Source organism: Poecilia latipinna, unplaced genomic scaffold (assembly GCF_001443285.1).
Source record: "Poecilia latipinna isolate Pla-1442-1.1 unplaced genomic scaffold, P_latipinna-1.0 Scaffold313, whole genome shotgun sequence".
Classification (NCBI taxonomy): Eukaryota; Metazoa; Chordata; class Actinopteri; order Cyprinodontiformes; family Poeciliidae; genus Poecilia; species Poecilia latipinna.
Window position 1 is genome coordinate 68,502 of NW_015112929.1, and position 22,450 is coordinate 90,951.

Sequence of the window (22,450 nt, forward strand, 5' to 3'; positions counted from 1 at the left end):
AAAGCACAAAAAATTAGTGTTTTTTTTTTTAAAAGGGAAAAAAAAAAAAAAAAAAAACTGAATATCATACGTGTGTGTGTGTGTTTAGGCCAGGGATTTTAGCTAGCGGCTCACGGGATTTTTAATCCTTATCTGGAAAAACTCGGCTCCCGATATGTTGTACATGTAGAGTCTGTGATTTCCTTAGAGCACTCCAAGCAAGATGTTTGTCAGGCTTGTTTTTTTTTTGTTGTTTTTTTTTGCCCTGCCAGTTGTGAACGATTTTCATGTGCACAGCTAAAAATAACAACAACAACAACAAAAACAAACTGTACAGTATTGATACAATGGAAGAAATTACAAGTATTCACAGTCTGCGGTGAAGGATCAGAAATCCTGGTTGTAAGCGGAGCCTCAAAATACAAAGTAGAAACAAGAACAAAAGACAAAAATTGTAAGTTGTTGAATATTAGGTTAAATGTAGTAAGTAGATTTAAAAGGTTGCTTATTTGGCTCATCAAAGGTTTCATTTACACATAAATCTGGCTTTCATGTCAGGCTAAAATGCTGCCAGGACTCCTTCATGGGAAAGATGAAAGGCCAGATTGTTGAGATGTACAAACGAGGCATCTCACAATAATAATAATAATAATAATAATAATTAATTGCCAAGAAGTTGGTGGGCAGGTAGAAAAAGGAGAAAACTGCAGCCTTCACCGCGTGACTTCTGAGTTAAATAGTGTTATTTCACTGCAACTTAAAGATTAAATTTGAGCACGTACAGTCTAATCAGGCTTCAGACTGTAATTCAGTTAACACATGGAGACTATCCTTAAGACTCGAAGAGCATTTATGTCACAGAAAGGGGAAGAGGTGAGTGGAAATTGAAGGAATTTCACAAAGCCAAAGCCCCAAAGTTTATACAAATTGGAATATAAGGAAAATGTCTAAAGGAAGAAGGGAAATATTTGGACCGACATCACTTGCTGTCATCATTATACAATTGTACTGGGGTGGGAAAAGACGAGTAGGGTCGTTTCAGAATAAATGTCATGTCTGATGAAAGATACAAGCGTTATTCGTCCACAAAAGGACAGCTGAGCTATAGTCACATAAAAAAAGCTAAACAATCTGCAAACTGAGAAAAGAAGAAACAGAGTCACAGTCAGACAAACATCTAGCTAGCTAATGGTCACTATGAATCACAATTTTTCAGATGGAAAAACATGAGCGAGCAACCAAACAAACTATGTTAATCAGGAGTAAATTCTCAATAAAAACGACAACAGTGGGGAAAATTTGGCAGCATGAAGTACAGAAAACAAGTTTTTTCACAAGATTGTCCCCGTTTTAGACCCGCTACTGATCCAATTCTGTTCAACGTAAACAGAAATCTGATTGCAATTACTTTGCTAACCCCAGAGGTGATGGCATGTCTGGATTTAAGGGGTTAATCAACAGCAAATCAGCTCAGTAACTTAATTGATGTACTTCAGGAAGACTGTGTAAAAACAAACCCAATTGTTGGCTCTCTATTCAATTACATCAAAAGGAGAAACAAAAAAAAAAAAAAAACACTTAACCAATGCTTAAATCAAAACACTTGACAAGTCAACATGCTTTGGAGTTTTTTTCTTACATTTTGTTGCAGATCTTAAAGTAGACGAGCTCTTTGAATAATGTTTGCGACAGAAACTCCAACAACAAATGAAAACCGAGGAAATCTGTTTTAAACTTTGCTTTCCGAGCAGGATCCGATTTATGCGGGATATTAGAACGAGGAGGGAAAGAAACAGATTCGACATGAAGCATTGCTCAGAGGACTGTTTTACACCTCTCCATCAGACATGTTCATTATTGCACAGCGGAGAAAAATAGATACCGCTCTGACTATTGTGATTCCCCACCCCTCCCACCCCCACCAGTTTTGTGTCTCTTTTCTGTCTTCACAGTTTCATTCCCCTCTGTCTGAACTTATTTTAACTTGAGGAAAGAGAATAACAGTTCCTTAAGAAGAAATATGTCTATTTATGCACCTTGAATTAGAATAACTCTCCTGCTTTTCTGCATGACGCGAGTTTTGAAAAGAGCTGCATTTAATATAATTTGGGGTGAGAGTGACACCGTTTGAATAACTTCTCTTGGCTTAGACTAAACTCCAGGAATATTATATGTGTGTGTATTTTTTTTTTTCTCTGCATGCAACTGCTGCAGACGAGATAACCAAATGGGCTCCAGCTTCTTTTCTTCTTAGACTTAACCGTGTGTCCCTCTTAACACGTATCAGGAGCAGAAATGTTTACTGTAACGACTGGGTTTCAAGAACTGTAGAGATGCGCACAATTTTATTTCACCTTCCAAGCAGCTTGTTGGTGACAGATTTAAAGAGCTTTTGCAGGATCTGTGACGGCGTGAAGAAAATGTGTCTCTTACTCTAATTTAGACTCACTAAATTATATAAGGAATAATAAAACTCAAACACAGAGCTCCAGTTTAAAAAGAATACAGAAAAAAATGAAACACTCCAAAATGTCCAGTAGTTGTTTTGTAACTGGATAGAGTCACATTTGAGTCAAAAGGTAAATATACTGGCTAGATTGTTAATATTTTGAAGGAAAATATTAGAAAATAGGGTTAGGCTCCTCTGTATCAACCAGGTACAGATATTAAGAAATACAGAGGTTTAATAAAAGCACCTGTTACAAACATACAGAAATCTTTTTGTCATTCCATTACAATCTTTAAAGTCAAAATACTGAGATGCCAAAGAAAGTGTTGGAGGTTTTCTTTTTTGCTGTACAGTACGAAGCTTGGCTGAGAGAAACCTGCTACACCAACTAGAAAAAGTGTTTCTGTTGTGAAAAAGCGTACGGAGATATAACCGCTTGATGATACTGATTCATAAAACTCTCCACGGTTTGGCTCCAGCCTACATAGATTCTTTACGCTCCAACAATCTTTTTTTTTTTTTTTTTTTCTCGCGCGTTCAAACAGAAAAAGGGAAGCAAGCGCTCGGTGCGATGGCTCCTACAGCATTAAATGATCTTATTTTATTGGACTTTTTTTCTTAAAAACAAGCGACATGAACCTATCAATCGGTGTCATTGCTTTTAAGCTATTTTTCCAACTTGCTTTAACTTTGCGTAACCAGCTTGCTGCGTGTTGCAGAATTCAGCCTAAGTCCCTCTTGAAAATGAGATCTGAATCTCAACGAGGTTTGACCTGGTTGAATAAGGGGAATTAAAAAAAGAACAAAAACGACAGCCACGAGGAGCTTTCATTCACCCAGCTACGTAGTTCAACTAATTTAATAGCAAATATCAGCTTGTTATAGCATTTCTCTGCCAAGTAAAGCTACTGTCATTAACTTGTAGGTAAAACAGAAACCTGGTCGCTCATAACGAGTCAGATTTTTCTGGATCTGCTTCTTATTGAAAGGAAACTGCTGCTCTCCACCGTCCCCCACATGCTTTGCTGCGAAGCCAGTGACTCAGTGGAATTGGCTTCAGACAATAAGACCTTTATGTTAGGTTAAGTGTCCAATTTGAACAGAGTCTGACTTCAAGTGTTAAAAGTGACAACAGGACGAGATCTGCTGCCTTGTGATGCACTCCCTGCCGTTGTTAGTCGCTTCCGTCTTGCTCTGCTCCTCATTAGTTTCGGAGTAAATCATCTGTTGGTTGCTTCCACCTCACTGCACCAGTGTTGCTGCCGGCACAGACACACTCAAAAGTATGTCTGTTTGCCCCAGATTCACCTCTTTAGGAGGTAGGTTGTGCTCCACTTTGCCTTCGGTTCCCCCGTCAGGCTGTCTAGTTTTTGTTTCCCTGTCGAAAGCAAGTTTAGTTTTCTGTGTCTAAATCAGGTGCAACTTCATTGTGCTTGAAAAGGAGAGCTGACTTTTCCACAACAAGAGCGTTTGCTTTCCTTTAATTCTTTCAGTCAAAAACTGAATGCAAAACTGAACTCTTGCTGCAGTAAGATAACGTAGTTGTCAAACGTATGTCTAAAAATGCCTGTTTTCTGTGTAAATGCTGATATTGTAACCTTCTTAGCCTGTATCTCCCAACAGGCTTCGATGAGGCAAGAGTATGCATAAAACTAAACACATTTCTCTTTTATATTGGATACTTAATTTAATTTTATACAATACACATTGTAGTAACCATACCCGCTGTTAAATATTTAATCCCATTTGATGAGTTATGAATATCAAAACACTCTACAAACGAATGAGGCAATCGGTCCAGATTTTGACATATGTCAAACACGCTCGCCCATTACCACGGCAACTGACTGACAACAGCTCCACTAACTGATCGAACAGAGATTATGTTCAAGTGTACCTGGATTATCAATACCATCAAAGCAAAGACTTCCCACAGAAAGACCAGAACATAATACCCCAAAGTTAACATTCGGTCCATTACAGTGAAGGTTGATTAGCTAATTTAAACACCTACAAAGTTTCCCTGCAGAAAACTTGCTAAGCCCGGAGGTAGGGTGCCGGAGCAGTCATTCATCCAGCGGCCCGCCGAGTTTTTGAGTGGAAAAGTATATAATTATCTGTTACTGGAAGATTAACACCTGGACACCAACTATCAAGTCTTAAAAAAATGCAAACATTTTAAAAAGACTTAAAATAAATAAGCAATGCTTAGCCTGGTGGCCCGCCAGACTTATAATACTCTGGGGGAAACCCTGACCTGCCCTACTCATGATTTGTCACAGTGGGTGTGTGGGTTGCCTTGTTTTCCTGTCAACTGAACCGAAACACACCGAAAAACACAACACATGAACATTTTAAGATTGCATAATACAACCACCAGCATTGCTGACTTAATGCATTGCAATGGTGCGAGTGCATTGCATGTTAATCACAAAATGTACAATCCAGCAGTATAACGCTGTCATTAAATGTCAATTTAGTTTTAGAGTCCTGGCAGGTTTGAGGTTGTCAAACTCTCTCCATTTTCAGAACGATGCGTTGATAAATGTCTAAATGTTTATAGTTTTATAACATAGACCCGCTATAAACCTCTGACCTCATTGCTATTTGTCAGCTAACTAATTTCTGTACCAAATCTCTAAAGGCCTTCACAGAACAGCTGTATTGATATGAAATCTCACACACAGGCAGACTACATTGACACCTAAAGGTAATTAGTTACACTGTTTTTTAAATATGTTTGCGTCAATTTTCTAATGTTTATTGTTTAAATGCTTTGAAAACGGCAGCCGAATAAAACGCCCCCAGGATTGTGGTGGCAACACAAAGAACGTAAAGTGTTGTGTTTGCACACTGATGGGTTGGAGAAAAGATGTTTGCTTTAGCTAAAAGTTCTCCAACCTTCACGCACTAACCTGCTAACCTGCGACACAAATCATCATCTTTCAGCCCCACGTGAAACAAAGCGACAAGTTGTTCCCACACGGAACGACGCACGAGTGCAAACATGCTAACAGAGTACAACAGCAATTTTATCGGCGCACCAGAAGAAAAGAGACGGAGGAAAGATTCAAGAAATGCAGAAAGCGGAGGGAGAAAGGCGAGGAGGGAAACATCAAACGGAGATAGTAGCGGGATAGCAGAGAAGCAAATCCACGCTCAGAGATGTACGCATATTGTCATTTTTTTCTCTTTCTCTAGACAGACAAAAGAAGGAAGAATCATAGCAAAGAAAAAAAAAACTGAATCACTGAGTTATAGATGCATTAAAAATGAGATTGGAACAAAGCGACTGATGAGGTGTTGTGCTTTCTTTGTCAATTTTCATCCCAGTCAGGCTGCAGAGGAATCATTTGTGTCTTCTCTGATTAGTCAAAAAAGAAAAAGAAAAAATCTGCAGGAGAGACTCTGCTTTAGTTTTTGCATTTTGCATGAGTCAAGACTGAATGAAGGTTTACTTACGCACTCTACCTCCTGTTTGGCAACTTTACCTTCAATAAATTTAACAAAAGCTGCAAGAAAGTAAAGCCTAATAGTATAATTATTTTGACCACAGACAAAAGATGATTACTAATCCCTCAAACGTCAAGTCTCAGAGTGGAAAATTGAAAATGGAAACAAACAAATGTTAAAATCCACTGATAAAACCTGTGAATTATCAAATGTTCTTCTTTGCACCGTACGGTCACTTGAGGACTTGAGCCCTGTCAGCTAACTTTTATCGACTCCAAGATGGGATCTCCATGGTAACAGGCTGGAGGAAGCCTGCAACGGACCGTATCTGGCCTGCATCTGAAGCTCGCAGTGCCTGCCTCTAAACATAATCGAGCACAAACACTCGGGAACACTTGCACCGAAGCACACACCGGAAAAAAAAAAAAAAAAAAAAAAAAGGAGAGAAACTGGAGCACTTTAGTGGGAAAGGGACCAACAGGATGACATTTAAATGGATGGAGGCTTTGGCGGAACAAATGAGTTCATTTCTGCTGTTCTTGTTGCAGTTCAGACCTCCCTCTGGATATAAAATGGTGATCCCGCTGAAATGACAGAGCGACGCCTGTTGAGAATTGTACTCTTCCCTGCTGAATTCCCCATTTCTGCAGGCCCAGGGCAACGAGAGATAAAAGCAACAGGAAAACAGAGAGTTTAGTTATACACAATCAGCCCTGCTGCTCCCAATCAGTCATGATGGTAGCAACACAGCACGAGGGGGAACAGAGGCTCCGCTCCGGCGAATGTAAAAACGCGTGGCACACATAGGTTGTGCTTGCGTGTGTGTGTGTAAGACACAAAAAAGCAGAAGATAAGTGTGCACAACGCTGAAGGTTAAATAGAATGGAATGTAGGAAACCAAGTGTTTGTACTGAAGATGTACATTAACGAGAGCCTCAACATCAATTTCACAAAATCGTCAAGGTGTTTAAACATTTATATCAGATCAAATGAAGATCCTCTGATCAAAAAGGTATTTTTAAAACATATCAATTTATGGCGCACTTGGACAAAGTCCAGCTGATGTAGCACAGGCAGTTAGCACCTATTTCATTCAATCAGAACCTTCTTTAGTAAAGTACAGTAAAAACTGTCAAAAGGACAGCAAGTCAACAAACACGCCAGGATCAATATCTGAAGCATTATAAATGCATTATAAATACATTTAGGGCTAAAGACAAACATTTTGAGAGAAATCAATTTTAGAAAAAACATGCCAGGACGCTGATGTTGTAATACCTGTGCTCTGCCAGAAGGCGGTAGTAGTATTGACATTGACTACATTAAAATTTAGAAGAAGTAGATCTTGAGGATGTCTAAAGCAGAGCTAAGCTAGAGATTCTCCCAAAACCAAAGCTGGACGTGTAAAATGCGATCCAATGTGTAACTCTCATTTTTTAATTTTAAAAATTGAGTTTCTAAAAAAAAAAAAAAAGAAAAAGAATAAAAATTTTTGCAGGTGGATTACAAATGTTCCACATGACAAATCACACATTAATATGTGCAATACTGCAATTGCAAAGGATTGCTTGAATGCTATTTCTTTGTTGATTTTTAGTTGAATATTTAAACTGCCATGTAAGCATATTCTGCCTGCTTGTAAAATATTTGGGTTGAGTTGGGTGGATTTTCCATGCCCTCGATACACAAAAGTACTTTTATTACCTGATGTTGACGCTCATTGAGAGTTGTGGGGACAGTGTGATGTAGAAGAAAAAACGAAAGGAGTCAATAAAACGTGGGCTAAATTTAATCGATATCTTCTTTGCAGTACTGAACAGTGGTGTCACAATGACGTTTTCCTGGTACCGTACAGCTATAATGTGGATGGTGGATGCACATCGAGGAAAAGAAATGTCTAGTTTCATGTGGGGAGAAACTCAATCATTTTTTTTTTATTGCGTTTCCAAGCAGTTAAAATGGGAAATAGGAAATCCAAATCCTATGTTTGCCAACTAGATTCCCACAGAGCATCGTACAGGGAACAACTCCCTTTAGTATGATCTAGTAATATGGTTGTCTGCCTGCATCATCTTTGTGGTGAAATAAAAAACATAAGTTGTCAAATTTCATATCAAATGTCATATCCTTGCTCAGCTGATGTTGTTGACATCTGAGTGTACTGAAAATAAGTCATGATACGTTTCCAAACGTCACAGCGCAGATGCACACCCAAACATGCAACAACAAAGACTAATGTGCAGTTTGAAAATACAAAATATGTAAAAAGCAAACCTTTTGATCCCTTTTAAGGCTGGTTGGGATGTAATTCTACACTTACAATGAACCCAAATTAGATTGTCACCCCACACACAATCCAGCACTTCCTTGTGTCCAAACAACGGATCATTCATGAACAGAGACAAACATAAAACTGGATCAGGAATAGAGAACACATGGATCGCTGTTGTTGCAAAGGCAAAATAGAAAAACAAGATAAATTCTGGGCTGATAGGTCAGTTTTCTCTGTTTAAATCTGCCAAATAAAGCCATTGTTGTTTAGACGGCATTTGTCATTTAATAGTTCATTATTTACCGTGCTTCATTTTCTGCACTCTGTCAGTTTGGCATTGATTGCTGCATCCTGAGAGCATAACAAGACAAGGCATTCCACAGTTATAATGAAAAACTACAGTAAGTCAAAAGTCGAGACGAACGATGAGTCATAAATCAAAGTCTCCGAGCATCTTTCTGCACGTTGATCTCTCACTCGCATACTCAAAGTGTATGTTTTTCTTAAAACCTCCTATTTCTTATGTTCTCTCGTGCAGTCGCTGAAAAACAGCAAGGAGTGTTATTTTATTGAAATTTTATTGACAGAATGTTACATTAGAGATATTTTCTCTAATATTTCTGCACATATCCCCACGTTGAAATTCTGCAAAATGCTTTCTATCAGATGAGTTGAACCGAATCACTAGTGCGTTTGGCATGAATGCTGATTTATCGCCACGCTACAGATGCACGTTTTTAGTAAATGTAAGAGTTTGGAATTGATGTTTTTAATTTTCTACGATGGACTGGTGACCTGTCAGTGTGACCCCACCCCAATAACCCCTGAACTTAGCCCCCAGCGCCGCTGGGACCCTGCAAGAATAAACTAGTATTGGAAATAGGTAGAGGACTGCATGAATGTTTTAATTGCAAACTGCTGATAAAATAGGAATAAATATCGAAAAACAGGCAAACTTTCAATCAGTTTCTTCTGAATTTCTGCCACTCTCTGTTCTTCCCCAGCTGTCAGTTTTTTTGTTTTTGTTTTTTTTTTGCAGTTTGTTGGAATGAAACAGGCTATTCTTGTGTATTTTTATTGAACAGGAACACACAGCTACGGTCAAAATCAGATCAGAAGGAATACTAATAAACAAAACAGCGGTGGGTTTTTCCTCTCCGTAGCCTCGGAGTGAACATGTCTGTCATATTTCCATCCAACCTTCTTCCACTGCCCTCTCCTCACGCGGGAATTTTGGTAATTTCCATAAAACAGAAATTCCCCTCGTAGAAAACAAAGCCATCTGGACGCAGGTGTTCTGTATTAATCCATCATATTATCTCTCAGGGCTTCCCTGTATTTATTCCTCCTCCCCCTCTCTTGTTCCTGTCCTCCCCCTCTTCCCTCCCTCCATCCACACACCCTCATTAAACTTCTATCTCAGTCTCGTTGTCTTCACTTTCTTTAGGCATGCTCCTCTCCTCCTGTGCCCATGTCATCAGCATCTCCCCGCATCCTTTCCGGTTCTTCAACCTCTACTCCAACACCTCACATCCGTAGCCGCTTCATCTCAATTTTTTTTTTTTGTGTGTGTGTGCTTGTCTTTCTTTTTTTAAACTCATTTTCCAAACTTCTTGCTCCACTCCCAATTATTTCCTTCCCCTCCATCATCTACATCTTTTCATTATCATCTTTCTGCTCTTCTTCTGCTGCCACGCAACACAACAAAAAGAGGAAGGCAGCGCTCGCTCGCTGCCTGCATTGTTACCTTTTTCGCACGTAGCTCCGCCGTAGCTGGGCAGGCAGAGGCACACAAAGGAGTTGATCTCGTCGATGCAGGTTCCTCCGTTCTGGCATGGATTAGACTGGCAGTCGTCGATGTCTGGAGGGAAACATTGAAGGGAGAACAGGGGATGGAGTCAAAGTCGTGTTTGCACTCCTTCAACTTTTTCACATTTTGAGACACTACAACCGCATCTTTCATTGGACTTTAATGGGATTTTCTGTGGCAGAGCAACACAAAGCAGAGCACACTTGGAAAGGGGATAGACAGGCATACAGTTAGCTATTTTATTTCTGACAAATAAGAATCTGAAAATCGGTGCTGCATATTTAGCTACCCGACACTGGTCAATGTTTGTATAATCCTCTTTTAATTGCCATCTGTTTAGAGATTTCCAGAGAGTAAAACACATAAACATTCGCCTTTGTAAAACACACAAGTCACCGTCAAGTTAGATAAGGATGTAATGTTGATACGTGACAATGTGTCACGCTGGAGTCTAATTTGGATTCAGGTCTGGGCTTTGACTGGGCCATAACAATACATGCCTAAACTCCTCCACGGGATTTCCACTGCAAGTTTTTTGAGCATATTCATTCAAAGTAGAGGAGGTGAAGACAAAGTGAATGCCAAACTCTCCAGATTGTTGTTTTTTTTTTAAGCTGCCACCATTTTAAACTACTTTGTGGTAGTCCGCCACATAAAACGCCAATAAACCGCAATTATATTTGAGGTTGCGATGTCACAAGATGTGTCGAAAATTAGGACAAATCAACACACTCTTTCACACACAAACATCCCTCTTCAGACAGCAGTTTGCGCAGCTACCTGCCACAGCTCAACGCCAAGTTTTAGTCAGATTAGAGGTGTTCCTGTGAAAGTTATAATTAGGGCAAATTGATTGAATTCATCAGCGAGCTGTTTGGGGATGCAGTGGAGCGCATGAAGCTAATTTGCAATGAGTTTGCAGGACGTGGAGCAGCGCTGCAGTCGAACCCTGAGCAGCAAAAGCGAGGGAGAGCACACACACACACACCGAACACACACGCACAGAAGATTCAATTTGTACCAGTGCACCCATTTCAAATGCTTCACTCATTGGGAACCACAAAACATACATGCAGATCAATTTCAATTAGGCAAACATTCTTTAATTCTAACTTAAGAATTATGTTGCCTCTATAAACAAATTCAACCACATGTTCCACAAAAGCTCATATTCTGCAGAAAAATGCCAACTGTATGTTTTTTTTTTCTTTTCTTCTTCTTTTTGGCTGATCTCGGCCTGAAGGCACAATCATTAAAGCTGCAGCTGGCAACTTAACAATCCTCAACCATCACAAGCTCTGAGAGACTCTCTGAGGCTCTGACAAGAGGTCATGGTGGGAGGCAGAGGAACGTCTGAGGGCTGAGGAAAGATATGAAAATGAGAGGATGCTGAAAAGCGGCGCACAGCCGGGTTAGGAGGCTGAGCTGATGGAAACAAGGGTGGAAAGACGGAGCAGAGGTGATACCATTCTGCGAGGAAGTTGGTGATTTTTGGGGACGGATTACAGCGACTTTGCAGGCGGCAGCGTTTGGGCGGGTCAACCCGTTTGGCGCGAACAGCATGACAGCTTCGTTGCTGTTGCTCCGCTTAGGGCCGGCTGATTTTAAAGGCTGAAGTCGATGCAGACGAAAGATATCGAGCCAGAGGAGATGGAATAAGATGCTCAGTTTAGCCGTGTATGTCTGTCTTAACGTATGATCTGGTGTGAGACAAGAAATGACGACAAAGCAACAAAAAGCAAAATCCATTGTCTACCATGAAAATTAACTTTACGTGCTGCATCAAACTGTCTTAAATGGCAATTCTTCTCCTTTCGTGTTCAAACTGCAGGAATCTGAAACGGTTCCAAACGACGCACCTGTGAAAATCACGTTTCACCTCGAAAATGTGGTCATAACCATTAAACCTTTTCATATTTTGTCAAAATTACAAACACAAACTTCGGTCTACAAAAAATAAATGTGTTTTGATCAGATATATTCAATTGTAGCTCTGTGTGTTGAGAATTATTATCCAGCTGGATGATTAAACTTAGTCGTAATCTTAATTCATATTTAGTCCAAGCCGTTCTTTTTTTTTTGCATGCAAGCCAAAACCAAAACCCAATCACGCAAAAATAAACTAGTTCAAAGAATACCTGTGGGTTTACAGACAGGTTGTGTCTAAATACTGATATGTGTGAATAAAACATGATTAAAAAAGTTAAAAGGGACATTAAAAAAAACAGGAAGGAAAAATCCTTGGGCTCACCTTAACAAATATTTCTACCATTTCTCATTTTGTTGTGTTAATTATCTGTTTTTTTTCAGATGAACAGAGTTAGAGATTGCCTCTACCCGACCGTCCACATCCTCTCTCTCCGGCGGTCTCTTTCCCTTCCAGCGCTCAGATTTATGTCTTCAATTCTCCTGTAAAGTACCTGTGAACTCTGAAGCCAAATAAACCCAGACAACTCCTTCTCATTGCCATATAAAAGTGTTTAACAGATATGAACAATTTCACGCTCGTGAACCCTTGAATTTGTCTGCGATCCTCCATAGGGTTTTTTTTTTTGTTGTTGCTTTCACTAAGCTTGTAATCTATCTCTATTAAACTCCGACTGCATAACATTTTGTATTTTACCGAATTCTGGTGAAAACCCATCTATCCATTTGCTTCAGAATCGGTTCTTTTGTATGGGAGGGTAGGAAAAGTAATTTCAAGTGTGGTTTTCTTTACCTGAAATCTAACAGTCAATCATGTCTGCTGTACTTTCCACCCGTTTCTGAAGAAATGCTTTTACTTTGACTAGTTAGTTGTTTTTGTCTCTGGTTTTAGTGAGTGCCAATTATTCTCTCACTCTCTCTCTTTCTGACCTGATCACCTTTTTACCCTCTCATCTCCCCATAACCTGTGCAAGATGAACTGTGTATAAGGAGTAGATGGATGAAGAATTGCACTAATAAGGAAATGAAATCCAGACTAAAAATATCCCATTTTTCAGATAACCTAAAATACTGCTATTTCTGTTGACATATATCCTACATATTCTGTCATGTTGTGTTTTGGGAGCATATAATGTGCGACAGTTATTCTTTTTCTCACCTTCCTCAAAACACTGGTAACTATTAGCATAGGCTAACTGCTGAGGCTAATGCAGGAGAAATGCAGGGGCTGCGTCCAGGAAGCAGATGCTCTCTGTGAACAGAGCGAATCAGAAATGCTGCGTCACGTTTGTAAATCTGTAGCCACTGACTGTGGAAAAGCTGCTGACCTCTGTCCGCTATGCACCTCATCATCCGCCGACCCCGTTCACCGCTGCTGCACGGCTCAGTTGCTCTTGTTCCCAACCACTCCGCTTCGAACACGAGAGAGCTGCAAATGTTTACAGACCGATTTAGCCACTTAGTTTTCATAAGTGCTCGCGTATGGATGCGCTCACTCATTATCTGCATTTTATTTTATTTTTTCTAAATGTGTGACAGTGAGCTATTTTCTATTTTCGACAGTAAAAACGATCTGCGGCGACTGATGAAAAGAAATGTCAAAATGGGGAACATTTGAAGTATTTTTACTCTTTCTGCAACACAAAAATAACTGCAGCTTCCGCTTCTGCTATCCTTTGACGTCGCGTTTTAATAAATGCTGGTCCTGTGAAGACGGAGTCAACTGTTTTTTTTGTTTGTTTTTTTTCTGAATGCAAAAACTAATCTTTGTCTTATCTAATGTTTATTATGACAGCCATTGATTTATCAAACTGTTTAAAGATATAGCTGTTACAGCTGTTATAGCTGTTTAAAGATTACAAATTGTGAAAGCGTCTTTCAAAATGTCTTAATTGTTCCCTCTTTGGTTATCTAAGATTAAATAATAAAACATGGAGTGGGGAAGAAGGAGAACAGCTGGGCAGACAAAATGAAAATTTAACATTCAAACAAATGAAAAAACCAAAAAAACCAAAAACGATAGCAACAAATACAAAACACCGCATTCCTGCGTATGTTTACCTTCTGTTCTGTGCAGATTTATTATGTAAATATGCGTCTACAAAGGTTGGAGGGTACGAAAAGATCTCATTATGAGTCGCATTCTTCCACAACCGACCTCAGTAGGTGGAAGCCACGGATAAATGAAACCCTGACAGAGCACGAAGGCGCCTTTTTTCCTGTAAGGGACCAAATGCCAGCCGTAGCTACAGATCAAACAGCCGACTGATCAATTACACAGAGAACCTTTGAACCAGTAAATGCCACCCAAAGACTTCACGTCTAACAAAGTTCTACAGAGGTCATGAGGGGATGATATTAATATCAAAGAGGTAGACTTTTTTTTTATTTTGGCAGACACCCAGAGGAAAATGTACACTTATCAGAGCAAACAAGAGCCGCACTCTCGTGCTAAAAGCCTCGGTACGAGATCCAAAGCTAAAAATCGTACTGTATACGCCAGCGCAGCCCTCCGCTTCCCTGAAACTCTGACAAATCGGGTCAGGCTTCCTACGTTCTCCTAATTGCTGGCGTTGCGTAAAAAACAATAAACCGGCATAACGTGCTGTAAAATAACGACTTTGAAATGGAATTTTTTTTTCTTTCTTTTTTGCCACAGGAAGGTTCTGGTCAAAAGGCTTTTTGTGTTTGTCGTCTTTTATAGCGGCGCCCCTGGATGATTGACTCCCCCTTTGGTTTGCTGAGGGGCATTGACATTTTCAAAGCCTTCTACGAAGATGGATACCTTTCTGTTTAGCTGCTGCTCATCCAGACAGCGTGAACCCTCAATGGGCCATGTTGTGCTTTCCCAGAAAGCAGATTTTCTGCGTGACTATGTCTGAGCACACTATAAATGTTGGTTTAGTTGTCCTGGCTGCAAACAACAAGGCCAGCAACAGCAAGAAGTGCTTGTGTAAACATTGCAAAACCTCTTCATTTGTTATCTTATTTATTTGCAGACTAAATATTTGCTACTGATTTACATGTTCATAATTCATTATGGAAGATAGTTTGCATTGCTTCACTGGCATTTTACAACCATCTTTATCAACAGAAACTCCTTTTTTTTGTGAAAATTGCACAATAACTTTCTTTAAACAATTCTTTCCCTTTACACCATAGCAGAGCAAGACTGCTTATTGGCACACAGCTAATTGTTTTGTTGTTTTCGAGAATGCAGCTTTAATATTTCAATTGGTGTCTGAAAATATGCACTCCACTAAAAATGCCACCGGGTAAGAGATGAACGAATCCAGATATTTCCCCCTAAGGCTGCAGATCAGCATAGAAAACAGTGGTGGTGTAATTATTAAACCAAACAGCTCACATCTGTGCATACTTATTCTGTAGTTTGCTTGGATTTTTTTTTTTTTTTTACTGCTTGACAACGTAAAGAAAAAAGAAAAAAAAACTTTATTTTGTTTACTGAGAAGATCGTGAGTATTTAATATTTAAGTGTTCAGAGCCGTTATACAGCACAGTACTCCCCAGTACCAACTAAACCGAGTCTGATAGATTATGTCCATGTTTCTTAAAGTACAGAGAGGCATGTTGTTGTACTGGAAGGAAATTAAATTAACTCATATCATCCGAGTATCTTCAAAGATACTTGGATCATATGAGCCAAGTATCAGACCTTCCTGTGGGCAGGAAGGATCTCTGGTAACAGTCAGTCTTGCAGTGACTCTGATAAGGCCTCTGACTTAAGACCGTTGCTCTATGACAGCCTAGTGACCGTCATAACATGCCAGCAGCTCGATTTCTGGGCAGCAGAGATGATATTCAACATGTCCTGGATGACACCATCAGTTATTGGTAGGTACTGCTATTCCACCTCATTTGCTTTTGCCTCTAATCTTTTAAACTCTCTGTCCATATGGTTAGAAACCTGGGCAGAGAGACAAAGTTGGGGATATGATCCTTTCCCATTATGATTGACGGAAGAGATGGTTCTACCTTCCTCCTTCCCTGCCTGCCCTTTCGTTCTGTAAAATGTGATTTTTGATGATCCCCTTGTTTTGTAAGTTCTTCTTTATTTATTATTCTTCATTAAACGTCCACCTTTACTAGTCACTCCCGCCTGTCTCCATCCACTGCCTGAACATCATGACATCATTGCAGACACGTGTGAGTTTGCTTTGGCGATGTTTACGAGTGATAAGAGAAAAGTTTCTCTGGATGAGGTCGCCAAGATTCGTCCTTAAAAAAATCTCATGCTTTTCAGTCGTTTGATCTCAAAGGAACGTTGTTTAATGTCGCTTAAGTGCAACTTCATTAAATAAGAAACAGCCTTGTTCAGCGAGAAATTTGCAGAAAATCTTAAATGCCACACATGCATACTGGAATAAGTGAAGCACCACACTGCACTTAGAGGCAATCAAAGAACATTCACACTGAGTTAAGTGACGGCTGACGGAGGAGTAGGTGTGTAAATAATCAGAACAGTTCTGTGTATTTGCTTTGGGTTTTATTGCAGCGTCACAGACTGGCTCAGTAGGAAAAAGAGAAAACAACTTCTGGAACATAAATGCAGCGCGATTGAAGGCTCTCAGCTATTCTTCAGGGAAATCTGAGAAACCCTGATCAACATCTGGCAAATAAATAAATAAATAAATAAATAAATAAATAAATAAATAAATAAATAAATAAATAAATAAATAAATAAATAAATAAATAAACGTATTTCTGGTTGAAGCATTTCATCATCTGTACTTGGCTAACATGTAAGGATGAACAAAGACATGTTACTTCCTCATTTCCCTCAGACAGAGTGGTGCAGTACACCGTGTGTGCAAACGCATACGCACCGGCAGTGATCCGAATCACTGTGGTTTACCAGATGTTTCCACACATCAAGGAGACGTCAGGAAAGCAGTGAGACTAAGAAACTGCCTGGTGGACATTTCCAGAGTATCACACGGGAACATCAAATAAAGAAGGAAGGTATGGCTCCGATTCGCTTCCTGATGGAGCGAGATGGAGATATGGATATGGGAACGTGTGTGTGTGTGTGTGTGTTTTATGTGTGTGTGAAGGGGGGGGGGCTCACATTGTGTTTCATACAGGTCTGCTTTGGTTGACAGCACTGCTCCAACATTCATAACAACCTAGGAAAATGTAATGAGGTAAAGTGTCACAACATCTCACATCGCTGGGCTGGCCTTCACTTCTGACAGCCTGCCTCTGCTCACCAATGCTGTACGTATACGTGTGTGTGTGTGTGTGCTTGTGTGTATTTACTGCTTGAGTCTGTTTATATTTTGTGTGGGACGGGGATGCCGGTGGCCAGGAGAAAGAAACGCCAGCTGCCACGGCGTGCCACCAGTATCGTTCAACCACACACTATTTCTGTCTCTGCGCAGGAAAGGAGCTGTGAGCAGCAGAAGTATGCAGGACTTCAGGCTGACAGCAAATGCAGAGCAGAACCGGGGAACCATTATTCCGGGCTGCGTGGTGCTAAATCTGATTAGCGGCGACGGCACCCGGTCGTAAAGCCACTCACCTTCTCTTTTGGCTCATCCGAGCGTTAAATCTTAAAACAGATGCTTTCACTTTTCTCTATTATCCATTCTTTATATAACTTATTTTTTTCTTTCTGCGCAAACATCTGTGAGTGTCCAAACTTGGAAAAAAATAAAATAAAATAAGATAAAATACAGCAACTTTAAGTGGAACAGTTCCCAGGAGGGGTGAATGACAGGCTATTCTCTGCCTCCTGTCGTTATTTCTGACACACTTAAAGTGGTAATATTAGAGGGAAATTATCTTTTTTTTTCCCTTAGCCCTGTCAGTATCATTTTATCACTGACAGTGAGTTTATATAGTAACTCGTTGCTGAAGTCTTGCGTCTATTTCTGTTAGGAGAGGCCTCCAGAATCAAAGAAGCGCCCTCTGGTAACTCTTAGGGAAGAATTATTTACCGCTTTTGTAGATTGTTTGGCTCTTGTAGTCAATAAGAACTCCAGCATGTAATTTTAAAAGACTTTTCCTCTAAACTCTCCTTCAGGTTGCACACCTCTGTCTTTGACCAAATTCTTCCTCATCTCTAAGCAGCTGCTTTAGAAAGAGGACTAAAAATCAGCTCAGTCAAAAATCAAAACGGGGCGCTGGCGTGGCGCAGGGACAAAGCACCACCCATATACTGAGGCCTTGGTCCTCGTGGCAGTGGTCGCAGGTTTGATTCCCGGCCTGGCGACATTAGCCGCATGTCTTCCCCCTCCCTCATTACCCTCCTTCCTGTCAAACTACTTTCAAATAAAGGCCACTGGACCCAACAAAAACCTTAAAAAAATCTAAATGTTCTTCACCTAAATAAAGATGAAACTGAAGTCTTAGCTTTTGTACCCAAAGACTAAGAATCAGTGCCCGCCTTCAGTCTGTCGGTTCAAAAAGCTCAAAGTCAAAAATCTGAGGGCGATCACGAGTCTGATTGGAGTCTTGACGACCACATGAAATTTATCATAAAGGCAGCATATTATTACCAAGTGCATCAGTTCATGTCTTTGTTTGTAGCAGACCCAATTATTACAATGCTGTTTCAACTTCTTCAAAATGCTGCGGCTAGAGTCTTTACAAACAAAAGAGATCAGCGTACCGGTCCAGTTCTGAGCTCTTTTGCTCAATGAATTGCGTTTAAAGGCAAAATAATGGTTTACAAAACTGGCTGTGCGACATATTGCGCTGACGTCGCACAAGTCTGACAGCGTTGAGACCAAAGTCTGCAGTAGTTGTGTTGATCTTGGCGCAGAAACTTTGGGCGACTGAATCATTTAGGATTTAAATCTGTGTATACAGCTTTCCTCAACAGGTCTTTCCATTTCTATCTCCTGCATGACGTCACCTCACAGTGCACCTACAATCGTCCAAGCTGAGAATATTGTGCCACCGGTTATTTACGAGGGCTACAGTAAATGCAGAACTGCATACTGCCATCTCTGCACTGTTACTCTGTCGACCATTGGATGATCTTTTTAAACGCCGCATAGGAGCAACCGACAGCTGCCATTTCAGGTTGTCACTTCAAACATGTATAAATGTTGGCGCCGATGTTATATTTACGCGGCACACTCGTGTCAGATATGATTAATATTTTCAGAATGAGACTTAATTGTATTTGGCAGTCACTCGGCTCGAGTGCCGTTCCGCCGCATTTTGAGCGAAAATGACAGCCGTTGAGATTACAATCCATCAGAGACGCCAAGCAACCGAACCATTTCGAAAGAATATGAGCAGAAATAAGGTGACGAGATCAGCTGGAGACAGCGACATCAACATCGGTTTTAAGATTTCTACTATCTTAAAAGTAGAAATCTCTTGCTAACACTATGTGCGTGTAAGTGCTAATAATTTTCCTTGTGTGTTTTAAGGAGGTCTGGAAACTCTGTCTCTACCTTGACAGAGTCAGAAAGCCTGTGATCTTGTCAAGGTACAGCTTGTGGATTCCTGCCCCTGTGCAATGTACTCAAATGTCTGTTGTTGTTTTTTTGAAATCTATTGAGCAGCATACAGATGAGCATTTTTCCCCCCCCCTTTCCCTGACAGCAGAGTTCACAGATACTTGTTATTCACTGTGTGAGTGTTTCTGGAACGCTGATAAGGCCCCCCATGTGTAAAAGCCTGTTCCCGGTGTTCATGGGAAATCAATTTGACCCTCTTATATGTGACCAGCCTTTATATCTCTCAGTTCCTCCTACAGCTGTCATCCAGCGGATCAAGATACTTTCCTTCTGACGCACGCACACGCACACGCACACACACACACACACACACACACACACACACACACACACACACGTATTGAGGCACATATATACAAACCCCCTCAGCTAAGTCAAACACATGTAAGCCATATTCATACATATTCATTTGCTCTACCTGGCACTGAAGCTGAAGAGTAAATTAGAAAGAAGATGAAGCATTTTTAGGTGGTGGCAGGTGAGAATATTTGTGCTGAAGCACAAGAATAAAAAAGCAACAACAAAAAAAAAAAAACACACAAAAAAAAGGGTGAATTCTGGCAACTCAGCCAGAAGCTCATTAATCTACGGATGTGTTTGCACAAAAGGAGATACTGGACACACACGTCCACACACACGCACGCACACACAAACACACACACCCACACACACACACACACACACACACACACACACCCCCACGCAACACATCATGCAGCTTATTCTCATTCAGCTCTGCACTCAGTATGTCCTTTACTTCTCATTGTCCTGACAAGTGAGGGGAGCAGGAAGTGTTCACCCTGATTAAAAACTGAAAATTAACTGTTGCACACAGTCCTTTCTTTAATGAATGCGACGTAACTTTAATCTGGAGGCGATTCAGCTGCACTGTGCCACACAGTGCCCAGGTGCATGCATCTCACGTGTCTTCTTGTGTTAATTTCGTTATCCAAAGAAGGCGAAGCCTCTCAAAGAGCTGCAGGTCCGGCAGCTCTAATCAGTACCAAATCTTTTGGCCTTCCAGCTCTGGAGCAGGAGCATACATGATACAAACGATGCAAAGGGGTGAAGGGGAATAGCCAGCTCTAATGCTGATTGAAGACTCCACGGGCACGGAGGAATTAATGAGGCATGGGGACGCAGGCTGTGCCAGCCAATCATGGCCTGTTAAGAGCCCCTCAGCTGCCGACAAACTGTGACAAACTGCAAGCCATCAATCACACAAAAGACACGTCTTCTGTCATTTGCACACTTACTGTCACATTCAGCCTCGTGCATGACTCACTGGATTCGACACGCTGAGTCGATTGTAGTTTTATCGGCCTCACACCGCCGTGGCTGCAAGGCAGACCTGGAACATTTCACCAAAAGTACCGTGGGGGAGAAATGAGAATAGCTCTTAAATTTATGGTGAAACTATAGCGGTCTGAAAGTCAGCTTTTAGGTTTTGCACATGCAGCGATGCATCATTTGCCTGGTGCTTGGCAGAAGGGTGAAGGTCAAAAAACTGGGGCCCCAAAAAACCCCAACAGGGTATGAATGCAACCTCTGGAACTCTGAGGATTTGGTGCCAAAAAGGGTAAAACCAAGACATAACGAACGAAAGCCGTTTCATCCGTCTTTCTACATAAACTACAGCAATACACGGTTGGGGGAATTTAGTAAGCAGTGCACTCTCTTCAAATTTTCCTGTCATTTGTGTTGCCAACGTTTGATTTTTTTCCCCCCCTTTGCAGCAGGTTTGCAAATCTGATTAAGCTCTTTTCAGCCAACTGATTAGACAAATATAAAAAAAAAAGTTTGACATTTTAATATGTTAATTAAGAGAAGACTTCAGGTTCACAGAAAGAAACATTTCTCCCAACTTTTAGAACAACATCCAACAGGATGAATCATGCTAGAATGGCATGCTGATCACACCCCAGAAAATAAACTAAGTATAACCAATCATCTGTGGTTGCTATGGCAAATTGATAAGCATTTGGCCAATCAGCATCGATGAATTTTATGTCTTTGGGGCGCTCAAAATTTGATGAATTATGGCAAAAAAAGCTTTGCGTCATTGCTTGATAAAGTTGGGGGTAAAGCTTGTTAATCTGACTTCTCCACTTTGCACGACGCCGGAGGATTTTCCAGATGTCCAGTAAGTTACATCTTCTGTTCCTCTGTATCTTTTATTAGTTTTAGCTAACATATTGGTCTGCTCTTTTTTTGTTGTTTACTTTTTCCGTTCCTCAGGTGCTATCGTTTGCCGATAATTAGTCCCGACTGTTGAAGAGATTTATTTGATGCTTATGTAGCTCTGGTTAGCACACTGCTAATGCTGCTCTGGATAAATGTTGCTAAAATGTTTTATTATTATTATTATTATTTTAGTAACAATGACGCTCATGTTGCCTTTTATGACAAACATCCTGGTTGATATAATGATGTTTTGTTTTGTGGTGATGTACAAGGAGGAGCTGAAGACCCGTTTGCTGACTCAGATCTATGAACATTCATGTCTGTAAGGTTTCACTGACAGGAGGATCGCTTTGTTCCTCAGAACCTGGTTAAGTTTTTTTTGTGTGTTTCTTTGTTACTCTTTTGTTTGCAGCCGTGGTCATTTTATCCTACACCAATGTGATTTAGTTCTTTTAGGTAGGAAGGCCTCTGCTGCTCGGCGTCATTAGTCAATTCTCTTCCGTTCTAGTAGAATTTAGCTCGTTGTCTGTTCAGAGTTAAACCCGTAGGCATTAGTTTAGTTTTTCACGGTTTTGAATCTGATTTGGTTTTAGCCGTTGACACTTATTTCACAAGTTACTCAACAAATCTTTTACTTTTGGCTAGTTTAACCCTTTGCGTTACTTTTCTGTATGAAGAATGGTATATTATTGTAGAAATGTCATAATTTCAGGACCGATCATTTGAAACCTTATGCTGGAGTAGGAAAGGAAATCCCGGGGCAACATCAGCTCCACCACAATTTTTTTTTTCTCACCAGCCGCCACTGATGTTCAGTAGACCACAATTCGACAGAAACCACGTTCAACCACCTCCTGCCCTTCCCCCGTCTTTGACCTCAT

The 22,450-nt window shown here is 40.5% G+C and overlaps 1 protein-coding gene across 2 annotated transcripts in view; it reads right to left on the reverse strand.

The window, feature by feature from the left end:
• Positions 1–22,450, reverse strand: part of ncanb (neurocan b) — a 174,756-nt gene that overhangs the window by 23,705 nt on the left and 128,601 nt on the right. For both annotated transcript variants that reach the window (XM_015034813.1, XM_015034814.1), the window contains exon 11: positions 9,901–10,014. In XM_015034813.1, the coding sequence (XP_014890299.1) occupies positions 9,901–10,014 (114 nt within the window). The remainder of the gene's footprint in view (positions 1–9,900; positions 10,015–22,450) is intronic.